Source organism: Armigeres subalbatus, chromosome 3 (genome assembly GCF_024139115.2).
Source record: "Armigeres subalbatus isolate Guangzhou_Male chromosome 3, GZ_Asu_2, whole genome shotgun sequence".
In the NCBI taxonomy this organism is placed as follows: Eukaryota; Metazoa; Arthropoda; class Insecta; order Diptera; family Culicidae; genus Armigeres; species Armigeres subalbatus.
In genome coordinates this window covers 202,625,265-202,642,764 of record NC_085141.1, presented here as the reverse complement: position 1 = coordinate 202,642,764, position 17,500 = coordinate 202,625,265, and the positions used below count along the sequence as shown (strand labels likewise).

At 41.6% G+C, this 17,500-nt stretch overlaps 1 protein-coding gene across 1 annotated transcript; it reads left to right on the top strand.

Moving 5' to 3' along the window:
* The first annotated feature begins 5,453 nt into the window (after positions 1-5,453).
* On the top strand, positions 5,454-5,768 carry LOC134222245 (uncharacterized). Its single transcript, XM_062701387.1, has one exon. The coding sequence runs from the start codon at positions 5,454-5,456 to the stop codon at positions 5,766-5,768; it is 315 nt and encodes a 104-aa protein (XP_062557371.1).
* Positions 5,769-17,500: the final 11,732 nt, after the last annotated feature.

Genomic DNA, 17,500 nt, shown 5'->3' with positions numbered 1-17,500 from the left:
TAATTTGGATCTTTTTTAATGGAGAGTCCTGGTTTTAAATATGTTTCAGTTATAATGGCAATATGCACATTATGAACTGTTAGGATGTTGAAAAATTCATCTTCCTTACCCTTTAGAGAGCGGGCATCCATTACAACTATAGACACTATAGGTTCCATAGACGAGCTGAGGCGAAGGCGAGTGTAGCCAAACGAACTGTCAGTTAGTGTAGCCAAACGAGCATGACGTCACTATTGTAACCCAAGCAACGTAGCGTGTGACGTCAAATTCGCGTGGTACACTGTGAAAAAGTGGAAAAACACACTTAATCGAAATAACCCAACCGTGCCTGCGCTCGTCTATGGAACCTATAGTGTCTATAATTACAACGGAGTCCGATAACAATTTTTTGTGTGGACTTTATACCAACCTGAACATCTTAATGTATGGTATTTGCTTTGAACATTGCATCAATCATGTGATGCAATTGTTCAGTTAGAAAATCAAAGTTGGAAGCAGACATGCTACCTGAATTGACAACATGATTGTTAGTTTCCGTTGGGACATGGGTATAAACCTCATTTTGAGAAGACAAATTTTGTCTACCAGCAGCGATGTTTGCATACGTGGGTACATTCGAAAAATTGGAATTTACTTAAGTGCTTGCTACCCGTTGAGGAGCAGCAAAATTTGTTCGTGGATTGTGGTGGGTATGAAATATGCCGACCGGTAAACTAGGGTGGCATTGTGCATCTCGATTCGAACGTAATTCTATCGAGTCGAACGTGTTTGGCATTACGGTTTTCGATTCGATCTCGAAAACGACTCATCGTTCGAGTTTGCTCGAGGAGGTACAAGAATAACGAGTTGTTTTGGCATTATGGAAACTCGACAGCACACTGAAAAACGACTCAAGTCGAACGAAAAACACTCGTCACCTTTATAGCTTTCGAATGTTGTTCGAGAGTTATTTCTTGCTAAAAGTTTTTAATTATATTTGTTATTATTTCTCTACGGGAAGAGAATAAATGTTTTATTATTGTCTCTTGAGGAAAAGAATGTCATTAGTATACCTACTTTTATAGTTTCCAGACAATATGAAATCTCTAATTATCCCGAAATCCGCGTAAAAACGACTTCAACTAAAATCGGTTTTTTGAAGTTTTCACGTATTTCTTGACGATTTCAATAAATCGCGTGGAAAATCTATGAGGAAAATCTGCGTAAAAGCGTGTATATTCCAAAATCTACGTAAAAATAGATGAGTTAAACAAAAAAAAACGAGCATGAGATGACCCAAGTGCATTTAACTAAAACACATGGAAACATCAAAGTAATTTATTATCGAATCCTTCTTTAGCTTTAAACTATTTAGCTCAAAATTGGATCTGTGGCATAAACTCGAATTAACATAAAACTTAAAATTTGTGTCGTAACAATATCTCAATTTACAAAACATGTCGTATCGGCATAATGTTTTAATCGGTTGCAATTGCTCAACAAATAATATTGCTTTTTAAAGTCATTGAGCACAATTTGCTTGTTTATAAATTACTGCACTAATAGAAATCAACACATTTTTATTGGCAAAAATCTAAAGTAATTTACAAATAAATTTTATGTGTCCGTTAATAACCACCCGCTTTAGGATAATCCACATGAAGGTTATTAGTTAATAACGGTTATGTGTATTTCCACATACATGCTATGCGAATTCACATAGCCATTATGTGGGAAACGCTATAGTCAAAATTTATTTGTGCCACACATAATGGATATGATTGGATTTTTTTGTCTTTATTAAGGAGACTTTCAGCACGAGGCTGGCTCGTCTCCGTGATTGGATTTTTGTCAGTGTGCCAATTCATGCCCTGAAGGATGTTTTTCTAACAGGCAACATGCTACACGTGGATGAAATTACTCTTATTCTCTTTGTTTACTCACATTCGCCATGCGCTGAAGGCTGTCTCTCCAGCGGGCGGCATACTAAACACGGAGACAGCTATCTCTTATTCTCTCTGTTTACATTTAGTTTGACAGAACATACTTGATGGAACTAGTACAGCACCATTCGAAATCTTGTACTGCGACTGAATGAAGTCGAACGAAATACATAATGCCGCAATTTTTTCGAAACGAATTCAAAAACGAATCGAGTGATTCGAATCGAGATGCGCAATGTCACCCCTGGTTTTGAATTTTGAGCGTTTGTAAATTGATTGGAATTTCCCGTCATCAATTTTGCACGGGTATTCAAAACTTTTTTGCGTGAAGGGCATTCCCAGAAATTGGATTTATGATTGCCCCCACAATTTGCGCACTTAAATTTATTGGAATCTTCTCACGGGACATGCGTCCTTGGCGTAAGAGGTTCCACCACAAATCATGCATTTAGCATCCATGTGACAATGTTTGGTTCCACGACCCCACTTTTGGCACTTACGGCACTGGGTGGGGTTTTAGAAAGTTCCCCCCGGGCTGCGGAAATGTTTCCATGTAACACGGACATGAGACATAATACAGGCCTTTTCCAAACTTTTCATATTATTTAGTTCACTTTTGTTAAAATGAACTAAATAAAATTCTTGAGCAACCCCGATGGGGAGTACCAGAGTGAGAATTATTTTTAATTACTTGGACAGGCACAAATCCAAGTAATTGAGAAATTTCAATTTTAATCTCATCCAGTGATTTATCATCACTAGGGAGACCTTTTAGGACGACTTTGAATAATCGTTCAGTTTTGTCGTCGTAAGTGAAAAATTTATGCCGCTTCTCAGTCAAATACTGAAGAAGACGTTTGCGATCATCAAAGGATCCCGGCAAAACGCGACAGTCACCCTTCCTAGCAATCTTAAATGAAACTTTGATCCCTTGAAGGTTACTTAACATTTCATTCCGAAAGCCAGAAAACTCGGCAACAGATACCACAATTGGCGGAATCCGTTGTTTCTTCGCATGAATCGAATCACCTGGGCTAAAGGTAGATTAGATTTTCTCAAATTCGTCATTAATCAAATCGAACTGATTGCTCAGTTCGATAGGAGAAGAAATAATCTGAAGTCTCCTGCTTCCTTCTATTTTTTCCGCGCTTGGGCAGGACGGTCTTGATACCTTGTTTCTTTGGAGTGGAGAATTCAGAGATTCACCCTTTCTCTTGTTTTATTAATGCTCCATAACTTCTACCGGCGTAGCCGAGGAGAAGGTTAAGTGACCCACGCTGGCGCTGCGCACCGAGCTGCCGACTATGTATTGCCTCTGGCCTCCTAGGCGGAGACCTGAACAAACCACCTCTTGCGAAGGGGTTGTCGCCTACACTACTACCACTAATTGAAGAATTGACTTGGTTTTCCATTTTGGTCCCACGAGTTGCTCGGGAAAAGAGGTCCACCACGCCAGAGCCCAGCATTACGCGGTAAGGGACAATTACTGTGGAGGGTGCCCATGCACAGGCTCCGTGGCCTAGCTCATTATTTCACCCTCCTGGCTATGCATCCCCTCGGAACGGGTCGCTTAACGCCTTGGGATTAGGGGTAAGGGGTAAGGGACGATGGTCCCCTTGGTCGCACCCACTCACTCTAGCTGATGTCAGAAGGACAACAGTGCACAGGCTGCACTACCAGCTAAGTACAAAACCCTTAGCTGGCGGTTGATTGTCATCGGAAGACCCGTGGAAGCGTGAGTTTGGAACTTGTGAGGACCAGAGCTGTGTAGGTCGCTCCTTCCCAGATGTCAACTCACCATTTCGCAGCCCAGTGTGTGTGTGTGTGTGTGTTTTTTCTTCCTAAGCAATGGAGGGGGAATCTGCTCAACAGACATCCTGGGTTGTCCAGGAAGTGCGGGGTTAGGGACCACCTCCAACAGCAAACGAGGGAGGCAGGACTACATCCCCGACCCGCTAAACCATTTCCATTGCCGCCAAGCCCATAGTCCCTTCGATACAACCAGACAGTAATGCTTCAAAGGGGGCCAGTGCACAACACACCCTCGAGGTTAGCTGCGTGTCCTTGCAGCATCGAACATCGTGACTCGCTTTTTTAGAAGAACACCATGGTATCGTGCCAGCGCATTGCTGGCTTTCCAGGTGGGCTTACCACGCCCTATGTCCTCGGAAGGTGGGAAGGGTCGACTTCGCGCCTGCTTCCCTCTGCACGACTGGTATTAAGAATGATGATGCCGCGTGCACCCCAAATTGACCTCTCTGCGATAGGGCCTATTCGCCAGCACACAGAGGGACTTGCCTACGCCTGCCCCAGCCTTGATGAGGACCCCTTTCCGTCCTCGGGCTCGGAACCCGCCCGGTTGACCGACGCCGCGAAAGCGACGATACCATGTTACTCTTCGGGCGGCCACTTGTTCCATAAAAGGATCGAGTTCGACCACAGGGCACCGGTATGACCCATGAAGCCAACTCCAAACCCTTGGACCACCCCCAAGTAGCACACGCAACATCTTACAAAAGCACATTGTTTCTATTCAGTTTCATTAAAGGGATTGGAAAAATATCAAAGCACGTAAAAGTTGCATCAAGATGTTAAAAACGTTCGAGTTGTAATCAATGTTTCATTAACATGTCAATGCATTACGTGTTTGACATTATGAAACAAACAACCAGAGAATGCTGCACTTCATGTTGCAAACACGAAACAAAATCATCAAGTTGCATATTTTTTACAATGTAACTTCAATGCGTCTTTCAAAGTTTAATTGTTTGTTTAAATTAAGTTGCAGATAAGTTTAATGTGTCTCTGTTTAATTTAGCATTGTTCAACGTTTTGACACTCACATTTTTTCCGGTGATGGTGCAATCAAATAACAGGAAACCCGAGTACAAAACTTCATAATCATATGGTTTTTATGGTGAGTCAACATGCAGTCCCTTTGAAATGTTGAATGGTGCTGTGGTAGAGTGAAGGACTATCAATCACAAGATCCATAAATCGAATCCAGTTTTATAATTGTATTTTTTTTCCGCTGTAGTAATTTGCAACATTATTGCCATTTTACTGCAACGAAGGATGTTTCCGTGAGCTCCACCTCTTGCGCTTTTTAGATTACAAGAGAGTTATATTTGATGGCACATACGCGAAGCTTCTTTCTTTCCGAATAGTTGCAACGCAGTGAAATGTTTAGTAGTGAAACAAGTTGTGCTGCTTGGGCCTCTTATTTGCGCCTGAACTAGCCATTCCAGGTACCAGTTCTCGTCCAGTCACAGCGTTTACGGTGCCACAGAGAGGTCACTTCCAGTTTAAGGTCGTGCCGTTTGGTCTGTGCACGGCGAGCCAGGCTCTGGCGCGTCTAATGACCCACTTGTTCGCTGACTTGGAGCCCCATGTGTTTCATTACCTCGATGACATCATCATCTGTTCCCGTACTTTCGATGAACACATCAAGATGCTGGAGAAGGTCGCCCAACGGTTGAAGGATGTGGGACTGACTATCTCCGCCGAAAAATCGAAGTTTGTTTGGAGGAGATGAAGTACCTGGGGTACGTGCTTAATCAGAGTGGATGGAACGTCGACCAGGAGAAGATTGAGTGCATAGTTCGGTTTCCAGTTCCACAGTGCAGGAAGGAGGTGCAACGGTTTCTGGGCATGTCGAACTGGTATCGCAGGTTCATAGCGAGCTTCTCGAGAGTCGCAGTTCCTCTCACGGAGCTAACAAAGACAAAAGCGAAGTTTCGCTGGACAAGCGAAGCGGACGAAGCATTTCTGAAGCTCAAATCAGTTCTCGTATCGGCACCAGTTCTAGCGATGCCCGATCACTGCAAGCCATTCGCCATCGCCTGAGACGCTAGCGACGTGGCGATAGGTGCTGTTTTGACCCAGGAAACTGACGGAGAAGAACACCCCACAGCATATTTCTCGCAAAAGCTATCATCCTCCGAGAGAAAATACTCAGTAACCGAGCGGGAGTGTCTCGCCGTTATCAGAGCGATTGAGAAGTTCAGAGCGTATGTGGAAGGAACAAAGTTTACGGTGCACTGCAATCACTCGGCGTTAAGCTACCTCAAGTCCATGAAGAACCCGACGGCGCTCATGAGTCGCTGGATACTGAGACTTAACGCATTCGATTTCGACATCAAATACCGGAAGGGAGTAATAAACACAGTTCCAGACGCACTGTCGAGGATTGTAAACACACTAATGTTTTCGGTAGATGTTTCGATCGATCAGTGGTATCAGCGGTTGGTTCAACGAGTACAGCAAGAGGGTGGCAAATTCCCGGGTTTCCGCGTGGTGAACCAAGAACTCTACAAGAACTGCAGTTGCAAGAACCAAGTAGGAGCAGTAGAACACAAGTGGAAGAAGGTCGTGCCACTCAATCAGCGAGCAGAAGTTCCGTCCGTGAGAAAATGCATGAAAAACAGTTCAGATATACATATTTCCCCACTCATTTTTCCAAAAACTTTCTTATATTTTTGTGAATACTAAACGTTTAACAATTCGGGTGCAAACATGTACATAGCATCAGTGTTTCAAGCGAAATAAAAGAATAGGGTGGTTTATGAATATATTAAAAAAAATGATTTTTATACTAATTTGAGTCACTTTAATGTTTGTCAAATCAATATTTCCTCCGAATTCCTCCTAATAAAACAGAGTATATTTGGTAGTTGGATGTCTATACTTTCATATGGTTGGTGTTTGATCTGCCACAATTTGCCTCAATTAAAGATATGGACATAGCAAAATTGCATTATATAATATGAAAAAGTCGAATAACTTCTCTAATATACCTCAGAAATATCAACATTTTGTAGGAAAACGTGTGATTTGATGTACTTTGATGTACATGTTCATGTCGAAAAACAATAGGAAAAAAAGTTTTCTTGAAAAATACGATTTTTTGAAATTTTATCATAACTCGCTACCGTTAAAAGATAGAGAGTTGGTATATTCTACAAAGTTGTTTGTATATCTAAGCTCTATCACTTTTGTAGCGGCTTAAATTTTTTGAACGAAAATGAAAAAAAAATTTTTTGGATCGCCCTAACAGGCGAATTTTTAGGTCACCCTAATCTTCCAAAAAATAACTTAGAATCGGATTCTGATACATTCAAGCAATCGCTCAACATGAAACATGTCTACATAGACTGGGAACGTTGCCCCGTTTTCGAGTGTTTCCGTTGTTCTGAGTTCGGACATATTGCATCGAACTGTACGAAGCCCTATTGCTGTCCAAAATGTGCTGAATGTCACAAAGTCGAGGAATGTACATCTGAATACGAAAAATGCATCAACTGCAGTATTTTGAACCAACAGCAAAAATTTCCGGCTGATCGACAACTAGAAGAAAACCACTTTTCATGGAGTATTGAGTGTCCTATGTATCTGAAGCGTCTGCATAAGTCTCGACAAAGGATAAATTATGCTAGCTAGCAACCAGTTTTCAAGCCAAATCCGCTCTGCTGTACATTTAGCACTACTTTATTACGACCAGGTATCTGAGAATAGTATATGTACAGCCGAAGTCATTCCAGATCCTGCACCCCAATACAGTGTGACCGATTTCCAGATATTTTTTCCACTGGCTCAATTGACTCCTCTTTGGTCTCGAGCTACGCACCCCAGGTCTCTCGTACAACGTTGGATTTATGATTAGTTTCCCAGCCAAACGTACTGGCTGGCCCAGGTAATGGTTATACAAGTATATGTCCTGCCGAGGCAGGAGAAGATGCTACACACAACCTTATGAAGAATACGTTTCAGTTTAACTCCTCAGTCTCCTTTAAATCTGATTTCGTGAGACGCATGACAACACTATCATCTAGCGACGACCTTGGTTCCCTTGGTGTTTTCGGTAGATGCTTCGATCGATCAGTGGTATCAGCGGTTGGTTCAACGAGTACAGCAAGAGGGTGGCAAATTCCCGGGTTTCCGCGTGGTGAACCAAGAACTCTACAAGAACTGCAGTTGCAAGAACCAAGTAGGAGCAGTAGAACACAAGTGGAAGAAGGTCGTGCCACTCAATCAGCGAGCAGAAGTTCCGTCCGTGAGAAAATGCATGAAAAACAGTTCAGATATACATATTTCTCCACTCATTTTTCCAAAAACTTTCTTATATTTTTGTGAATACTAAACGTTTAACAATTCGGGTGCAAACATGTACATAGCATCAGTGTTTCAAGCGAAATAAAAGAATATGGTGTTCCATGAATATATTTAAAAAATGATTTTTATACTAATTTGAGTCACCTTAATATTTGTCAAATCAATATTTCCTCCGAATTCCTCCTAATAAAACAGAGTACATTTGGTAGTTGGATGTCTATACTTTCATATGGTTGGTGTTTGATCTGCCACAATTTGCCTCAATTAAAGATATGGACATAGCAAAATTGCATTATATAATATGAAAAGTTCGAATAACTTCTCTAATATACCTCAGAAATATCAACATTTTGTAGGAAAACGTGTGATTTGATGTACTTTGATGTACATGTTCATGTCGAAAACAATAGGAAAAAAGTTTTCTTGAAAAATACGATTTTTTGAAATTTTATCGTAACTCGCTACCGTTAAAAGATAGAGAGTTGGTATATTCTACAAAGTTGTTTGTATATCTAAGCTCTATCACTTTTGTAGCGGCTTAAATTTTTTGAACGAAAATGAAAAAAAAAAATTTTGGATCGCCCTAACAGGCGAATTTTTAGGTCACCCTAATCTTCCAAAAAATAACTTATTTTTTGGTAAAATGTTCTTCCGAAGACACCACCTATGTAAAATCAACCGTTTGCACACAAATAAAAAACGCACGTTTTTGGCTTGCTGCGCCCACTGTGCACCGGTGTCAGTCCGCATTACGCCAACTTCGGCATGGAGCTGATATTGCACACCGATCTTTACACTCAGCAGGAGTTGAATACGCCAGATGATCCCAATGTAGCTCAAGACGTTCGTCTCTCAGCGATTTGCCAAATCCAAGAATTCATCATGCAACGCATCAAGAACAACCACGAGAAAACCAATCAGCGTTACAACCTGAGGACACGGAACATCACGTTCAAGGTCGGCGATCTCGTCTGGCGAAGAACCTTCACGCAGTCATCCAAGGTGGATCACATTAATCGCAAGCTCGATTCCAAGTTCGCTCCAGCTACAGTAGTCAAGATTATCGGAAGCAACCTATACATGCTGGAGGACGTACGGAATGGCAAGCGTGGTCAGTACCACGCCAAGGACATTAAACCCGACTAGTGCAGTATTTAACAAGCTATGTAAACAGCAAAAGCTGTCAACAACAGATGGTCCACGGAGAATCAACAAAATACGCAAGGCGGTCAAGATTCAACGGTGCAGAACGAGGAGACAACACCCAAGGGAAGCAGAAGGTATGCAGTGAAATAACAAGCCGACAAGCTCCGGAAACACGGAGGACCTAGACGGTGCTGCTCCACGCCGAATTCGATTCTCACCATCGAAACCAAGCTTCACCGTTCAGCGGCATCAACACAATAAACGTGCTAGCAAGGCGTCAGTTAGGTGTGATGAGCAACAACATTCTACTGAACTACCTCTCCACCTTGATACTCCTTCAGATCAGTTTTGAGTGTTTTGCCACAGGACCGGCATAGCACAGATGATGGGACAAGAAAAGCGCAGAGACTTATGCTCATTAGTGAGCGTTCAGATCACCTCTGGCAGGACTCGCTGCCGTTATGTTTGTTTTGATTATGTTTGAGCTTTTGGATCTGGCGAGCAAAGATGCTTGCGTTTGTTAGTTATGTTTTGGTTGTCAAAATCTTAAGGTCTGCTTAAGTCGATGACGTTTGATCTGCTCTGTCTCTCTGCGACTTCTTGAGGAAGTGAGACTAAGAGCTTTTTGTGAGCTGCCTGCCGGCGTTGACTTGTAACTAAATGTTTATGTCTTCATCGTTGTTATTTCAAACCGTTATTAAAAAGTGAATTACTATTTGTTTCGTGTGTTGAGATGCATCGTTAAACTGCGAAAATTGTGTAGTTTCTACTCCGTGTCGAATATTAATCAATCATAAGTTTTTCAAGCTGTGATTGATAGTTTTTTAAATCGGTGAAACAGTTCATTTCCAATCAGCCTTCCACGCTTGTGTATTGTAATTCGCCTGTGCGGCGATGACGGAGACAGGTCCGAAGCAAATTGCTTATCACCATGTCTTCTGTGCTGTGTAGTGCTTGCGCTCAGAATATAACAACAGAAAGCGATCGGGTTTATTGTTTTTTCGGTTGTGATCAAATTCTTCACACGAAATGTGCGAAATAAATTTGTCTGGCGCAAATGCACTAAGGGAGAATCAAGCACTGCGATACATTTGTTTCAACTACCGAAAACGTCAACTCTCTCTCAACGATGTTCTGAAGAAATGTGATTCTCTTTCTGAAGCTGTTACCGAGCTGCGCATGAATCAAGAATGTGCTGTTGAGAAGATTAAATCAGTAGAGCGTTCTATTGGTGACCTGATTTCAAATGCTTGCGAAACTGCTGTTCGTAAGTGTCTTGAACAAGTGATGCGTGATCGTCATGATTTCGCTAATTCTGCCCTAACAAATTCTGAATCCGCCAACTGTTCATCATATGCCGCAGTATTGCAATCACCTGCAACACTACCAATTTTTAATTTCAAGCGCAAGGTCGTTAAAAATTCTGAGACAGGAAATTCTGCAAAAAAGGTGAAAACTGTCTATGATGTAACTGATCCTACCCCAGATGAAGGTCAATGGCTTCGCTCTGGTAAAAAAAGAACCCGTAACCCGTAACAAGAGAGTAGAGTATGCACTCCAACTGTGTCGAATCCATCCGTCAGCCCTGCTATTCCTGTTGTGGGAACTCCGAATTTGACTGGTTCCGTTCGTAAATTGGATGAAACTGTATTGATTAAGCCTAAGCAATCTCAGGATGCAAAAGCCACTAAATTGGAGATCAGACGTAATCTTGATCCAGGTGCTCATGCTGTTAAGGATGTGTACTACAACGTCAATGGCAATGTTGCCATTCGTTGCGAATCGCCAGCTTCTGCTTTGAAATTGCTCGAATCAGCCAAGATCACGATGGGTGATAAGTATGACATTGCTATCCAAAAAGCGTTGCGACCTAGACTTGAAATCGTTGGCTTTTCCAGTGATATTGAACCAGACTCGTTCCTTACTAAATTAAGAGGACAGAATAAATTGGCCTCCTCGGCATCAATACAGGTCGTGCGATTTATCAAATCCAAAAAAGACAAAGATAATGTAATGACCGTAATATTAGAATCGGATTCTGATACATTCAAGCAATTGCTCAACATGAAACATGTCTACATAGACTGGGAACGTTGCCCCGTTTTCGAGTGTTTCCGTTGTGCTGAGTTCGGACATATTGCATCGAACTGTACGAAGCCCTATTGCTGTCCAAAATGTGCTGAATGTCACAAAGTCGAGGAATGTACATCTGAATACGAAAAATGCATCAACTGCAGTATTTTGAACCAACAGCAAAAATTACCGGCTGATCGACAACTAGAAGAAAACCACTGTTCATGGAGTATTGAGTGTCCTATGTATCTGAAGCGTCTGCATAAGTCTCGACAAAGGATAAATTATGCTAGCTAGCAACCAGTTTTCAAGCCAAATCCGCTCTGCTGTACATTTAGCACTACTTTATTACGACCAGGTAAATCTGAGAATAGTATATGTACAGCCGAAGCAATTCCAGATCCTGCACCCCAATTAAGTGTGACCGATTACCAGATATTTTTTTCCACTGGCTCAATTGACTCCTCCTTGGTCTCGAGCTACGCACCCCAGGTCTCTCGTACAACGTTGGATTTATGATTAGTTTCCCAGCCAAACGTACTGGCTGGCCCAGGTAATGGTTATACAAGTATATGTCCTGCCGAGGCAGGAGAAGATGCTACACACAACCTTATGAAGAATACGTTTCAGTTTAACTCCTCAGTCTCCTTTAAATCTGATTTCGTGAGACGCATGACAACACTATCATCTAGCGACGACCTTGGTTCCCCAGGTAAACATTTGAGTATATGTCCTGCCGAGGCAAGGGAAGATGCTACACGCAACCTTATGAAGAATACGTTTCAGTCTAACTCCGCAGTCTCCTCTCAATCTGATTTCGTGAGACGCATGACAACTCTATCATCTAGCGACGACCTTGGTTCCCCAGGTAAACATTTGAGTATATGTCCTGCCGAGGCAGGGGAAGATGCTACACACAACCTTACGAAGAATACGTTTCAGTTTAACTCCTCAGTCTCCTCTGAATCTGATTTCGTGAGACGCATGACAACTCTATCATCTAGCGACGACATTGGTTCCCCAGAAAACCGAACACACCAACAGGAGACAACGGACGAATATCATATCAGCATCTACTACCAGAACGTTAGAGGGCTACGCACGAAAGTGGACATTTTTTTCCTAGCGGCATCTGAGTCCAACTACGACGTAATCGTTATTACTGAAACGTGGCTTAACGACCAGATTTTCACTACACAGCTATTTGGTGATCGGTTCACCGTTTATCGTCATGATCGAAATCCTGCAACATCAACAAGAAAGAGAGGCGGTGTTGTCCTCATTGCTGTATCAAACCGATTGAATTCTGCTTTATCTTCTGTCGATATAGACAGTACCATAGAGCATCTTTGGGTCAACATTTCCATCGCTGGCAGAGTAATCTCTGTTGGTGTTGTTTACTTGTCACCGGAGATTGCCAGTAACGTTACCGTCATTGAAAAGCATCTTCAATCCGCTTCTAATGTTACTAGCTCCCTGAAAACTGGAGATTGTCATCTTTTATTTGGGGATTTTAATCAGAACAACTTGAACTGGGTCCAATCCTCGTCTGATTACTATTTTGCTGATCCATCGAACTCCAGCTTTTCGCAAGCCAGCTGTTGTTTTTGGATGGCATTGCCCTACTCAACATGAAGCAGATTAATTACGTTAAGCACTATCGCGATCGAATCTTGGACTTGATATTCGTAAATTCGGAGGCCATTCCCAAGTGTTCGATACTTGCAGCTGCCGAATCACTTGTAGAACATGATCCGTACCACCCTGCTCTCGTTGCATCGGTTTCCTGTGGACATCTCGTTGAACTTGAAGAAGCTGAACCTTCTAATGTGTTTAACTTCCACAAGGCGAATTACGTGACACTGAACCATGCCATTTCTGGAGTTAACTGGACAGCTTTATCGAACGCACCAAACATCGACTGTGCCGTGGAACTTTTCACTGACACTCTTAATCAGCTTTTCCATTTCCATGTTCCGGCCCCTATTCGTAGAAAAAAACCACCATGGTCCAACAATCACTTGCGTTATTTGAAGCGCCGTAGATCCAATGCATTAAGAAAGTACACCAATATGAGAACTCCGGAGTCCAAGCGAATTTTCAACACTGCTAGCAATAGATATCGAATTTACAACAGATGTCTCTACAGGCGTTACGCCCGTCGAACTGAAATAAACTTGAAACGAAACCCTAAGCAGTTTTGGTCATTCATGAACACAAAGAGGAAAGAAGTTGGTCTACCAAATGCTGTGTTTCTTAATGAAGAAACGGCTGATACGCGTGAAGGAATTTGCAGCTTATTCGCTAAGCAGTTCTCAAGTGTGTTCAGAGAAGAATCGGTTCCCGCCCATCTTATTAACAACGCTTTGACTGGCGTTCCATGTGATGTCCTCGATATAGGAGAGTTTCGCTTTTCACATAGCGATGTTTTGAAAGCACTCACCAAACTGAAGTCTACATCAACTGCTGGTCCTGACGGTATACCATCCATTGTACTTAAAAAATGCGCCGAATCGCTTTGCGTTCCACTCGCTATCATCTGCAACAGATCAATTTCTGAATGCACATTTCCTGCTCAATGGAAGGAGTCCTTCATGTTCCCGGTTTATAAAAAGGGTGATAAACGAAACGTGGTTAACCTTCTGTCTGTGCTCAAAAAAACTTACGTTGTCTGTGCTCTGGGGTCAAATTGACCCCAAATTGAAATTGCTATAACTTTTTTAATGCTTGGCCAATTTTGGATTTTTGGGGCTGTTTCGAAAGATAATTTAATCATCTTTCAGGTCGTTACAAAAGATTAACTATTGGTGGGCGGGTGCATCGTGGGGAGGGGTTTTAGTGAACAAGGGTATAAAACCAGAGATTTTTCATGATTATTTTACTTATATCCGAAAATCCTACCCATTTTGAACTGCACCTTTTTTAAAAAGGTTATGCAGGAAGGCATGTGCTCTGGCATGAGGCATTGATAAGTTTAGAACTCGGCCGCCAGGTGGTGGTATATTTAAATTCATTATTTTGGAGTACTTAAGATATTCCGATATATAGAATTCTCCTCAGTGAAAATATTCTTATCGCACAAATTCAAAAATTGGAAGACGTACTCATTATATTGAGCACCGCTTTGTAGTGCTAGACATCCTGAACAATATTGCCGAATACAACTTGAGTGTAGGCAGGACCGGATTTAGCCGGAAGGGGGCCCCGGGGCCGACGGTATGTGGGGGCCCGAGAATGTACAAAAAAGGTTGGTTTTGGTACATAAGATTTGTGGGGCCCGGGGCCACGCCCCCCCGGCCCCCCCATAAATCTGGCCCTGAGTGTAGGTATGATAGATCTCAAGCTAAAGCAATATTTCATATATGCAAGAATATTGCAAGTCCGCTAGCGCCGCCTATTTGTAAATTTCCTAATTATTCATTTCGTCACATATGTCATATGACAGTCCATTCCCACCAGACGAACTTTATTAAAGACGTCATTTTTACAAATTTCAAATTCGTGCGATAAGAATATTTACAATGAGGAAAATTCCATATATCGGAATTACTTGAGTAGTCTAAATTAATGAATTCAAATATACCGCCACCTAGCGACCAAGCTCTAAACTAATCAATGCCTCATATCAAAGCACACGCTTTCCTACATAACCTTTTTGAAAAGGTGCAGTTCAAAATGGGTAGGATTTTCAGATATAAGCAAAATAAGCATGAAAAATCACTATTTTCGTACCCTTTTTACGAAAACCCCTCCCCGCGATGTACCCGCCCACCTATAGTCAATCTTTTGTAACGACCTGAAAGATGATTAAATTATCTTTGGGGTCAATTTGACCCCAGAGCACAGACAACGTAAGTTTTTTGAAAAAAGTACACTGTAGCGCATATTTTTAAGATTTTTGAAGTGAATTTGCACCTAGGAGACAGATCTCGGCGAGTTTTACCAAACTACCAAAAATTACTAGAATCGGTTGAAAATTAAAAAAAAGGCAGCCACTCAAAGTGGCCTGGGGTCATATTGACCCCAGAGCACAGACAAAAGGTTAACTATAGAGGCATCACCTCACTTTGCGCTGGTTCTAAGCTGTTAGAAATTCTTGTTGGTGATGTTCTTTTCTTTGCAACAAAGCAATATATTTCTGCTGATCAGCACGGTTTTTATCCTGGGCGGTCGATTGATACCAACCTTGTCCAATTTTCATCGTTCTGCATAAATAACATCGAGGGAGGAAACCAAGTCGATACTGTGTACACTGACCTGAAGGCTGCATTTGATCGAGTCGATCATTTTATTCTGTTATCAAAAATAGATCGACTGGGAGCTCCGATATCTTTCACACGCTGGCTTCAATCTTATTTGACAAATAGGCGGCTATCTGTGAAAATTGGAGTACCACAGGGCAGTAACCTTGGGCCATTACTGTTTTCTTTATTCATAAACGATGTTTGCCGTCTGCTACCAACTGGATTTCGTATTGTTTATGCCGACGATTTGAAGATTTATATTGCTGTTACTAGTATTGAAGATTGTTTGGAGCTGCAGCGCATGATAGATTTGTTTCAAGATTGGTGCACAAGAAATCAAATGGTAATAAGTGCTGAAAAAGGTTCTATCATTTCATTCTACCGGAAACACTCCCCAATAATTTGGAATTACAAAATATGCGGGACAATACTACCCCGGGTATCTACTGTGAAAGACTTAGGAGTACTGCTGGATACAAGTATGTCCTTCCGTGATCACTATTCTGCCATAATTGCTAAAGCCAACAGAAATCTTGGATTCATTATGCGGACAACTCGGGAGTTCTTGGAACCATTCAGCCTACGATCGCTTTATTATTCACTAGTTCGCTCTACGCTTGAATCTGCGTGTGTGGCTTGGTGTCCATACACTGAAATCTGGATTAAGCGTATAGAAAACATTCAATCCAGGTTCACTAGATTTGCCCTCAGACTACTTCCATGGAATGACATAGCTAACATGCCTCGATATGAAATTCGCTGCCGGCTTCTTGGAATGGAAACTCTACGTAGCCGTAGAGAGGCTTTTAGGGCAGTTTTTGCTGGAAAGTTGCTGTTAGGTTCGATTGATGCGCCGCAAATTTTGGAAAAGATTAATATCAATACACCGACAATCACCTTACGGCCAAGAAAACCCCTTGAGATTGGACTTTAGTCTCCTAAAGTACGTAGTACGTACCCACTACGGACTAAATGAACCTATCACTGCTATTTGCCGAGAATTCAACAAGGTTTTCGACTACAGCATCTCTGCAACTATCTTCAAGAACCGGCTCAAACAGCTTCATCTCCAACCAGAGCTTATTTTAGACAACATAGAAAGGTGAGTTTGATTCCAATTACTATAAACTGTAAAAAAGTTGTTCCCTGTTCTTTTCTTTTGTTTCCGGTGAGTTGAAAATGGATCAAGTGACGTCATCATTCATCCCTTCATACGTGTTGCTATTTTTATCAGTTGACTATTTAATCATAAGAGAAAATATTGTATTAGTATATTATGTTTTATTTACTATGATTACTCAATTTATGTAAAACTGTATTTAAGAAAAGATATGGGGTTTTTATGCCCTTTTGATGGGATTTTTTCTCATCAAAAGGGCTTTTCCCCATCCTTCATCCTCATTCAGAAAACTTTCAGATGAGGTATAAATAAATAAATAAATAAATAAATAAATAAATAAATAAATAAATAAATAATCATTGGTTTTTAAGAGGAAATGAAATCTGGATGAGGCGATAACCAAGTGGTATGAGGCTACACAAGACTCACTAAAGCGTTCAGACATCGAACTCCCTTAGAACTAGCCAATTCGGCCCGCAATCATGCAATACTCCAAGTAGTGACTGTTAAGCATGGCACTCACCGCTTTGCGTGAACAAAGCACCGCTCCAAGTCTCAACTTGTACTCCCCATGCACAACTTGGGTACAAAAACATTCTGGCACCACCTGTGCCACACACAACACTTTTCTATCTTAGCGGGGGGGCAATGGGCGTACTAAGGACTAAATAATAAATAAATGTATCAAGTATTGTGTCCAGTAATTTATCCTAAATCCACTAAACATTTGTTATCATCGCAAATGAAAGCTATTGAAAATTTTAGAAAGTTGAATCAATACATAGGGTATCTGTTCCACTATTAATAACATGCTCCTATATCAATAACATTCGCAAAACAGGCAATTTAGGCTCAATTTGTGTCGTGTTGGTATCCGGCGTGCT

Bases quoted from the DNA above. Each gene is read 5' to 3' on its own strand.
- LOC134222245 (XM_062701387.1), top strand. From the start codon at position 5,454: ATGAAGTACCTGGGGTACGTGCTTAATCAGAGTGGATGGAACGTCGAC.